This window comes from Cheilinus undulatus, linkage group 20 (assembly GCF_018320785.1).
Source record: "Cheilinus undulatus linkage group 20, ASM1832078v1, whole genome shotgun sequence".
NCBI classification, from domain to species: Eukaryota; Metazoa; Chordata; class Actinopteri; order Labriformes; family Labridae; genus Cheilinus; species Cheilinus undulatus.
The window spans coordinates 18,552,338-18,563,521 of NC_054884.1; the positions used below are offsets into that span (position 1 = coordinate 18,552,338).

The 11,184-nt window shown below is 39.3% G+C and overlaps 1 protein-coding gene across 1 annotated transcript; it reads right to left on the minus strand.

Annotated features, from left to right (window-relative positions):
• Positions 1-110: 110 nt before the first annotated feature.
• On the minus strand, positions 111-11,026 carry zgc:92313 (uncharacterized protein LOC436869 homolog). Its single transcript, XM_041815501.1, has 7 exons — positions 10,866-11,026; positions 10,694-10,775; positions 10,408-10,526; positions 10,157-10,236; positions 3,021-3,292; positions 783-943; positions 111-654 (listed from the first exon to the last, which is right to left on the minus strand). The coding sequence occupies exons 2-7, from the start codon at positions 10,737-10,739 to the stop codon at positions 400-402; spliced, it is 933 nt and encodes a 310-aa protein (XP_041671435.1). The 5' UTR covers positions 10,740-10,775; positions 10,866-11,026; the 3' UTR covers positions 111-399.
• Positions 11,027-11,184: the final 158 nt, after the last annotated feature.

Sequence of the window (11,184 nt, forward strand, 5' to 3'; positions counted from 1 at the left end):
ATATCTGATATTTCAAAGCTTCAGTCCAGGTAAAAGATGAGACTTGTTGATCCACCTTTCAAAACTCTGCTTTTACAGGTTGAACTGAGCACTGACCTGATTTTATCAAATCAAATTAACAATTTATTTCAAATACAGAAAACATAATTTATTCAGCTTATAATTCTGATTTAAAATACAAACCTTTCAAAGCTACTTTGAATCAAAGCTCAGAATACATAGTTAAATTTCTAAAATTAAAGGTTATACTACTGTTCGTGTTCATTATGGCTCCATGTGCACATCAGGTACAGTTTTATGAGTTAGACTGTTGAAAAACTTTGGACTTAAGTCAAACATTATTACTATGCTCCTTCATTTTGGCCTGCTGCGTGATCTACCTCCGGCTTTTACATGATCTTATCTCTGAAGCTGAAGCAGTAGAGTGGACAGACAGCTGAAAAACACAGCAGCACTCCAGGGCCAGTTCTGATCCGCTCGGCCATACAGGCTTATGTCTGGTATGGTGTCGCTGATGAAGCCAGAGTAGCTCGTCACTCTGGCATACACACCTGGCTGGTTTGGGTGAGCACAACCCAGTCCAAAGCTCACCACCCCAGCCTGCACCCAGGTCCCATTGACCATCTGGCAAACGAGCGGCCCTCCAGAATCCCCCTGAGAAGATGGCACAGACTTTAGATTTCAGCTCATGTGGCATTAAAGATCTCAAAGTGGACATAAAAGTAGCAATATAGTTCATTTCTGGTTTTAGAGAGCAGCACAACTAGTCAATCCAACAGTACCTGGCAGGAGTCCTTGCCACCCTCCTGGAATCCAGCACAGATCATGTCATGCAAGATGTCCACTGGCTCCGTTGGGTGCGTCCGGTACATCTCCTGACATGAACCTTGAGAGATGATCGGCACCTGCACCTCCTGCAGAGTCCCCACTCCACCCAGAGGGACTAAGGGGAGCCAATAAAGAATACAAAACAAAAGGAGATTTCTACATTTCTGTAATTAATCCGTTGGAAAACATACTTTAATGGCTGCTTTATACCATGGCTCAAAGGACAGTTTTATTTAATATATTTTTTGGTGTAAAACTTCCATTTTAAGCATCTTAATGTTAGAACCTACTTACTATTCTACTTCATTGTTTTGTTTTCTTCTGTAGATGAAGCATCCATTACTCGGCATCACTTTGACTAGGTTTTTAATAGTTCTGCAAACAAGAGAATTATATGATATTCTAATGTGGTCTGATACAATAAAGCCACAGTGATGCGCACCTCCAAACAATGCCAATTATAACATGCTGTGACTTCACTGATTAGAACTGTTGCTTTTAAGTGAAATGATATGGCTTATTCTGCATTTTATTGAGTGCATCTCATCCCTTTTTATAGGAAATATTTCAGACTAAAGCTGAGGTCAGACAACACATTTTCTGCCCAATCCAACAGTCATAGGGTTTCCTAAAAATATGTTGCTTCATATTGTGTTGTCTCATAGTGAGCAAAATTCAAGAACATGTCTGAGACGCCTCACATCTTCCCAAAAAAAGTCTAGCATGTTTGATTTTCTCCTGCCCTCTGGGATTTGTTCCATGACATCAGCGACTTTGACCAATAAAAGCACAAAGCCCTCTGCACTTTGCAGCAGTCACAAATGTAAACAAACCGAATGGCAAGGTAAGAGAGGAGTGATGAAGTTGGTGCTGTTAGAAGGAACTATGAGACAGAGGAAAAGTTTGTCAAGCTCTCCCTTCAACATTCCTGCCCTGTCAACAAAAGGATGACCATGAGAGACTTAAAAGAGGAGAAATGTTGGCGAGGAATAACAGACACACCTCAATAACTGTGAGTGACTGCCGTTTGCATTAGCAACAAGCTAGTGTGCCATTCATAATGTTTGGATAGACAAACAAATGCAGGGTAGTACTGTAAATATTTGTCTTTTTACAGTTTTCTTTCCAGTTGTAGTCCAGCCCATCCCCTTTTCCTTCCAGTGTCACCAAAATGACTGATCATGTACCTCTGCATAGTCTGTCGGGTCTGCCAGTCAAGTCATAGTACAAATTCATGGCCCTATGATCGCCTAATCTGACATAGTGACCATCCTAACAGACAAGAATCTTGTATAGTCTGGCCTTGGCTTAAGGTCAAGTTAATATGGGGTGACTTGTTCAGTCACAGCCCTGCCCCCAATGGGGACTAATCTGATTTTGAGTCAGTGGTTACTAGGGGAGGGAACTGCAGGGTAACGCTTGATAATCATGACAGAGATATCTACAAAAGTTGCTTTTTCATACAAAGGTTGACAATCAGATATAACATCATAATATCTAATGAACAAACTGAAAATATTACAATGCCTCAGAAGAAATCAAGTTTAGAGTAAATGTACTGATTTAATGCAATTTGGTGTTATTTTCAGCTCTTATCACTGTTGTCAAACATTATCTGCTATCATCTGCTTTTTTGGCTACAAGCTTATGTTCATGTTGTCCTCATTCATGTGATAAACACCACTGTAGCAGTCATAAAGTGGTGACACAGTGAGTCAAACTGGTCAGGAAATCTGTTTGGAGTGCTTTAAAAAAACACCCATACATATTTTCTAGATTTATTTTGGGCATGTTATGACTTTATTGACAGAGGACAATTGACAGAATCAGAAACAGGGACGAGAGAGTGGGGAGAGACGTGCAGGAAAGTGCTGCAGGCCAGATTCAAACCAGCTTAATGTGGATAATTGCCATTATGATTTCTAAATGATTCTCTCATATAGTTCAAGCTTCTATAAGCCATCTGTTCTGTAAATGATATGTGCAGGGAGGAAAGAGTCAGTCATTTAAAATTTATCATCATGCATTGTCTACTCTCAGAACGCCCGCACCAACAATGTATAGGGAAACCCAGGCAGCATTTTCTTTTATATAGATAAGGATTTATTTGTTTATTTTCATGCTAAAAGCAGACAGCCATTTGTCAGAGACATGTGCAACATGTCAGGATGTGAGGAATCTGGGAGTCTTACCATCATCGCGTATGTTTCCCCAGCCGGTGACGTAGCACAGCATCCCACCGGGGAACAGGGTGCCAGAGTTGGGCAGGCACACCGGACGGACATGATCTGACCAGGTGACAGGGGTGGACAGCTCCACCAGTGCCACATCCTTCCCACTGTGAGGCTCTACGTAACCGTTTGGAATCACCACCTGCTTTACACGATGCGATGACTCGTGGAAATTGTAGCCATTGAGCTGGTAGCGGCCTGCGTAGAGCAAATATGATCCCACGTCTGACGGACTGAGAGAAGACAGAGGGACACAGAATGAAAACCTTTTCACCGGAAATGTAAACTCTTTACATTACTCAGACAAAAGATTCTGAATAGCTGTGTGCCAATCAATTATTCCTTCAAATAGCCCTCATTCTTACCCTTAAGAGGATATCGTTATGAAAGCTAGAATAAGTGCCTCATGCTTTGATTCCTCTGTTGCAATGTGAAGCTGCAGTTTGCATCCATCACCGTTTACCACAGAAAGACAGTGTCACTGTGTCAGACACAAAACTTTACCCTCAATGAAACATCATAGGCCCACAATAAATCGTACAGGTAGCATCATTTTCAAGAAAGACAAAATAGTACAAGAGCGTCTCCTCTTGCTTTTCTAAACATGTGATGGCCAGAAAATCTTTTCACGAAAGCTAGATGAAAATATATCCTCCTAGGACCCGAGGAAAAAAGTGTCATCCATTTTCTTTTTTTTGTGTGATTTCCTGTCTATTGGGTCTAAAAAAACAACATACCATTTTGACTTTTTTAAAATTATTTTTATTTTTCATTTTACAGCATGTCCACTGTACTGGACATTGGGACCATTTTCATGCAAAACCACAGCCCTGTGTAGAAATGAAAACCTGACAGAAAACAGCTTTAACAACATATTTTAAGAAAAATGAAGAAAGTGTTTTTTTATTCAAAGGAATATATTCAACTTAAAGGGAAAAAAATACCATGCTGGGTTTTTCCCTTGCTTAATCATACGGATGGTGCCTTATGTCATTTTCAAAATAAACCCATTGTTATTAAATGTTTGTAGCACTTGATGGTTCCAAACTAATTTCTATACAGCTCCATTTAGATCCATTTGCTGAGCCTCAACAAGCCTAACTTAGTGTTTCACTTTTTTTGTTGCTCTTCATTCTTTTCTTTGCATGTTCCTTCAGAGGTGATAATCCTGGAAGCAGTTTCTCTTTTTGGTTATGCAGAGGAACATCTTGCATTTGGTGCACCTCATGTATGTTTTGCCTCTGCAGCCCTTATTTGTGCATCTTTCTGCATAGCTGATGTCAACCATCTCAGGCATGTGCGTGGCTCCTAGTCTGCGAACAGATGGCTCTGGCTGAGGGATCCTCATTTTGATTGGTGGCTCATTCTCGTCACTGTCTTCACCTGCATGAAGTTCTGGGCTATTAATCAGCTCTTCAGCCAGGTGCAGTTTGAAGTCCAGGTACTGTTGGGTGTTTTTTGTTGGTCGGTTAAGTGCTTTGCTGTCAGACTTGTATTGGATCCAGGAGTTAGTGATGGCAACATCGAAGAAGTGAGTAAGCACACGTGTTGTCCATTTCTTGGTTCTGTTTGACATGCGGTAAAAGCTCAGCATGCGATCACATAGGTCCACCCCGCCCATGTTGTTGTTGTAATGTCTGATCACTGCTGGTCTTGTTACCTGGACCTGGACTTTTTCTTATGCAGATATCTTTGGGATCTTTGCCGTGCACAGTGGAGGCCATCAGCACCAGTTTGTTGTCATACCATTTTGTGACTGCCAGCTCAGGACTCTATCTGACCACAGACACTGATGCACCTCTCCCCTTTTTGAGCAACACCTTGTCTCCTGGTAGACGACACAGCTTTGGAACTCTGTTCTTCATTATAGTCCCTGTAGTCCCTGTTGCTGGTAGGCCTTTTGCTAGCAATGCATCCATGAGATCAACTGTTGTGAAGTACCGTTCAAAGAACAAGTGACCTCCTGGGGGGATAAATTCAACCATACGTAGGACTGCTGCTGCTCCAACGTTGAGTCTTTGGCCCCTGAATGTATTCTTTCTTTGGTACACTTTGAAGTCAAGCATCAGACCAGTTGGAGAAGCAAGAACAAATACTTTTAGGCCAGTAGGATTGGGTTTGCCAGGCACAAACTGCCTGACTTGGCAGCGGCCTGTGAAGGGGATGATCTGCTTGTCAGTGCAGACCATCTCTGACTATGGGAGACTTAGACAGCCTTGCTTCACACGGTCAAGCAGTGGTCTGACTTTCCAAAGAATGTCAGCCTTCTTCATTTCCTCTGTTACAGCCAGGTCATCGACAATCTTGAGGGGACTTCTCAGCTTGAAGAACTTATCCCTTGACATTTTGCTGCTTATAACAGGCACTTTAGTTTTTTGGGCCCAAAACATCTTAATTCTGGGATAGCCAAGACAGGCCATGTGGACTGACATGCCAAAGAATATCTTCAATTCCTGTGGAGTAGTATTCAGTGATACTCCTCTGGACTGTACCTCTCTTTGATTTGTAAATCTAGCCAGATCTTCAAAGACTTTTTCATCAATGTATTGGGAAAAGTACTGAATTGGACTCCAGTATGCACAGGTTGAAGGGTCATCCTGAGAGTTGGGAAGCCAAGGTAATGAAGATGAAAATCTATTGTGATAGAAAAACCAGCATTAAATGAAAGGTGAAACAGTAATAATGATGAAATGTAACACAAATCAATTACACCTGCATATGCATTGCAAACATTTTATGACATCATCAATTTACTTATTGAAATTAAAATTTATTGTCAGCTATACAAGAAAATAATATAAAGGGTGTCTGAATACTGAAACTGAACATACTTGAACATATTAAACATACTTGTCATTTTTGATCCACAAAGGAATATGTCTTTGTTCCTCACTGGCTGTGTCTGCTTCTGTATCTGTCTGGTCTTCGGAACCTTCTACATCATCATCTCCATCTTCATCATCTTCTTCTATCACTGGTTCAAACTCATCCTCATCTCTCTCATCATCTGACAGGTCCAAATCTGAGTCTCACTCAACTATCTTGTAAAGGATTCTCTCTGCTTCAGTTCTGTCTCCTACAACAATGTAGTTACAAAGTACCTGAATATGGCCCTGATGTCCACTAGAATTGACATTCATAAAAAGGCAACTATTTCCAAAAAAAATCTGAAATTACTTTAAATACCAAATAAACAATTCCTGACACATTAATAAACAAGAAAACAAATTATTATCATGGTAAAAAAAAAAAAAAAAAAAAGACAAATGGTACAAAATATATGACTTACCTTTTCTCTTTCCATAAAATGTGCTCACTCCTACACCGGCCATTTTGGAGGAAAGAAAGAGAATGTTCCCAGCATCCCAACTGACACATGACACATCACTGGAAAGCCCAGGGTGTCCTCTTTAAAATGTATCAGGAATTGTTAGGGTAGCTTAAAAGAGTTAAAAGATAAGCATGTAAACTCAATGTCCACTACAGCGGACACAAGTGAATGGGCTGGGTCCCAGGAGGCTCAGAGGACTTTTCCTCTCTACAAATTTAAAAATATACCATCAAGGCATGCCTTGAACATTACATTCATGAAAATAAGATAGAAAAACTGCCAAAAAAGGTTTTTTTCCATATATAATGATCTCACAATTAAGGTTACCTTTGGCCTTGATATCAAAGTGTTTTGAGTCTGACTTAGGGCCAGGATCCTTTTTTTTTTAGATTACATTCACCCTAAGCTTTTACAATATGGACCTTTTTAGCTCATTCAAGTCCAAGTGATTGTTCTTCCTAAATAAGACGATGATCTGTCCAGGTATTCTAGAGATATCGCGGAAGAACTGGGTTAGAAGTCAGACACACTGAAAAGCTATTGTTTCTGGCCTTGCAGAAGCATTCAGATAATCTAAGTGAACAACACTCCTCTGGTGTTGGCGGGAGCTTCCAAATTCTATCCTTTTGAGACCTGAGATTTTATTGTGAATACATTTTTTATTTTCTCCCACTTACTTGGGATTCATAGGACCTGATGAGTTTAAAAGCTCAGCCTTGTCTTTGAATAGGAGTTAGTTTTAACCAAAAATGTTGTCCACAAATCTCCTGAGGGTCCTGTTTCTGCAGAAAATTCAGCACTGGATCTGTTTTAGAGGATCTGTTTTGGCTGTGTCGGTCAGTTGTTGGGGGTCTTCAGTCCGTCAGAAATGGTTTCAATCACTGAAAGAGGTACAGAGGAGTCATTCTGACGATGGGCCATAAGGGCTTGTTAATGCCAAGCATCAACTAAATTTACACTAAAAGTTCTCATTGGAAATGTTCCTTTCTGGTCCCCAATATCTATTTTTTCCAGTTGATGTGCAATATAAAACAATGAAAATGTCACATGTATGTATTATGTTTTGTTTTTTCTTTCCATGTTTACAGTTTTGTTCGATTACATATCTTTGCCCAAATAGCATGATCATCCAAAGGAGGATGACACTTTCATACAATTATGCTCTCTACTGATGGACAGAGTACATCACTACACTTTACACTTAGTAACAATAAAAAACATTTTAAGACAACTTAAGATTTTGCTTCTTAAGTCCTCAGACAGTTCTCAGCTCTTCTTTCTCTTCTCCACGCTTGGTGTGACACACACAGGCACACAACACAAAGGTTAAGTCAACTTTTATATTTTCTAACTGGCTTCAGGTGTGATTTCTATACTGCCAGCACCTGTTACTGCCACAGATGAGTTTAAATGAGCAGCATGCTGGAAGTAAAATGTTTCACGCACAGTTTTGAAAGGATGCCGGTAATTTTGTCAGGCCCATTTTTGAGTTTTGTGTAAAATTATTTTAATTTTGGCATTTTTCTTTTGTGTTGTTCCAATGCACATAAAGAAAATAAACATGTGGATACCAAAACATTTGAAATTGCAACAATTTCTGGGAGAAATGGTGTATTTTCTGGAAAAATTCCAGGGGTGCCAATACTTTCATCCATAACTGTATGTATGTGCAAGGTCTTAGGAGGCCATTTAATCTGCAGATTCCATTTCCACATTTTGGGAAAAACACATATAGACCCATCTCATGAACATCTAATTAGGATTTTTTTTTTTTTACCTACCATTGTGATTATATCAGCAATTATTTTTAAGTTCCTCATCTTATGTGTTTTTTTAATAAACCCAAGCAATACATCATTCAATATTGTAACTAACACAGTGAAAAAACTAGTGCTAAACAATTTTGAAAAAAATTGTGATGGTGATTATTTGGTGACACTTTATGCAAATTCGATATGACATAATACGACATATCGATGATATGTTTTGAACAAAATGACAATTTTAATTTCATTAACATTTTGAATGAGAAAAACATACAAAACTGAGGAAAGTATAACTTTTTTTTAACTATTCTTTAAAAAAAATAACATTTGAATGATTGCATGATTTGAGGTAACAACTTCTAAGCTGCAAAAAAAGCCCAAAGTACAAAAAAGCCCTTATTAGTGCTGCAGATGTTGTTGGTGATTAGAATATCCATTAAAATGTGTTTGCATTTACACTTTTACACATTTAAAGCCAACCCCCTTCTGCCTTTTTCTCTAAGTTTACTTTTTTGTTTCTGTTCTTTGGACAGTATTCATCAATAGTTATCAAAAGTTTTATAAAGATGCTCAAAAACATATTTTGGCTTTTAAATTATTTCACTTGCTATTTTCTCTAATTATAGCAGTGAGCTGCATTTGTGAGGTTTATTGGTACTGAAGAAACATATGGTGACCATCACGCTCGAGCAATGATTGTCAAAGTGTTTTGGCCAAGGCACACCTAAGATCAAGCTGAAATGTGAAGGCACACCATATTTACGGTATATCTGTACTGTAGAACACGCTACACAATCTCTTGTTGATTTATAGTTGTAGTTATTATGTTTATTTGTACTGATCCCAAAGCACACCTAGAATAGCCTCAAGGCACACTGGTGAACCTTGCCACACCATTTGACACCCACTGCCCTAGAGTGTTGGAGTACTTGTTGATATCAGCAACAAGAGGCAGCAAAAAAGCTGAATAGGTTGCATGTGAAGTTTTCTTTTTAACATAAAACATCACACCTCAATTGGCAAATTGACAGGTATTGTTAATACTTGTGGGAAACGCTAGATTGGCATCACATTGCAGTATTCGGCAGCAAAGACTCTGGATGAGGGATACATTGGATTGTTAAAAGAAAGCAGGAACCTTTGATTTTATTTTTTTCCATTTTTCTTTTTGTGCAAAATCTTGAAAAAATATTTTTATATGGAGCTTGCTTGCTAAGATTCTCTGGCAATCACAAAGAGTTTCACTAAACTGACTCAGCATTTTCACAAAAATGCATAAAGCTCAGCTGTGTGTTCCCCTTAAGTCTTTTCTCTTTTAAGAAATTACCCTTGCTGTCCAGCTGGTGTAGTTTGAGTAAAACATTAGTGACTGCAAAACTCAGTACTTTTCAGACTGTTTATATTATATTTTAGGGCTGAGAATCACAGAATAACTCACAACATGATAAAATATATGCAATACATGGCCCATGATAATGATTATATTAAGATAAAGCAACATCATCATTAGCATTGCATCTGAGCCAAAATCCTCAGGGAGATGTTCTGGAGTTGATTAACAAACTCTATTTCGATTAGACAACTGGGTTAATCTATCTGTTGGAGGATAAGACTGTAGTCAGAACTTCAGGGCAGTAATACCTTTCTGTCTAATTTAAGGATATTTTAATATGTTTTGTTTAATATTGTATTTTTACCTACTTTAATAAGCTTTCATCTCTCTGAGACTTTATATTTCAATACATTTTGTGCTGCAATGTCTAACTTTTCCTCAGTCATGTGTTATAATGTTTCTAGTGTTATGCATTGTCTTTAATGTGGTAAAGCCTTGAATTGCTTTTGGTTCAGTAAATACAGTTTACCTGTATGAGAAGGTTACATTTCAAACCATGAATTCTTAATGTGACACCATATGTCTTTAGTTCTTTGAACTTTCCTTGTTTTTTTCTGAACCTACAGTGTGTATAAAGTTTTGCACCAATGGAGCAGATTTGTCTTACTTGGGGAAACAGTGAGCAGCTGATAGGACCCAGGTCCTTGTGATGATGGAGCCACCGCAGATATGACGAGAAATGTCTGTCTGGAGAGCCGAGGGGAGAGGAAGAGTGAGTCACCTCAGCATCACAGCTAAAGCCCTCTCTCAGCAGGTCAGTCTGATAAACAAGACCTGAACTAACCCTCACATTCAACTACCCACAGGCAGAACTGGGACTGAGGGAGAAGATGGCTGCAGGGACCGTTATGAGCCTACCTGCGTCGTTATATCCACCTGCCACGGCCAAGCCCCCTCCGCGGCGTCGTACCCTCCAACTATCCTGTTCTCCAACAACGGAGCTCGGCCACATTGTTGGGCGTGGGAGGCTAACACACCTGCATGTAAACATAAATGACATTTCTGATTCATTCTGACCAAGTGAGCTATTTTTTACACTGCTAATCAGACATTAGGGTTCGCTTCAGGTAGTTGTACAGGTGGACAAAGAAACAACAGACATGGCGGAGGCAGTGAGGAGGGGGATACAAGGATTGATACTCACCTGTTAAGCACCAAATTGTAGCATAAAAAATTATTTTTGGCGACATTTTAGCAGCTGTAGACGCTTAACACAGTTTTGGCGACTAGAAGGCGTATAGCAGAAGAAACCATCAACTATTTCTGAAACACGAAAATAAACTATTTCTAAATAAATACCGTTAAATCTAACCCACTTGTTTTCTGATATACAAGCCAATGTCTGCAGACTTAAACTGGAGCAGGAGGTCACAAGAAATTTTAAAAAGTTACATATTCTGATTAAACCCCGCTTTCCGTAAGTTTCTCCGTCGACAACATACGAATCCAGGTATGCCCAACTAGGGTTTCCAGTTAATTCCAGGTAAACGCCTCGATCTCAACTGCTGCCCAACTGTTTTCAGCAAATCAAAACTCTGATCCCGCCCTCCACATCTACCTGAGCCAATCAAATTCAACGAATGTTGCCGCGGACAAATCAGATTCTCCTTGATATGGTCACAGGTAAAATGTGCT

Excerpts from the sequence above, each read along its gene's own strand:
- zgc:92313 (XM_041815501.1), bottom strand. The coding sequence starts at position 10,739 with ATGTCGCCAAAAATAATTTTTTATGCTACAATTTGGTGCTTAACAG. Across the intron at positions 10,527-10,693 it reads TACAATTTGGTGCTTAACAG|GTGTGTTAGCCTCCCACGCC; the intron begins GTGAGTATCAAT and ends GTTTACATGCAG. Across the intron at positions 3,293-10,156 it reads GCTGCTCACTGTTTCCCCAA|TCCGTCAGACGTGGGATCAT; the intron begins GTAAGACAAATC and ends GTCTTCTCTCAG.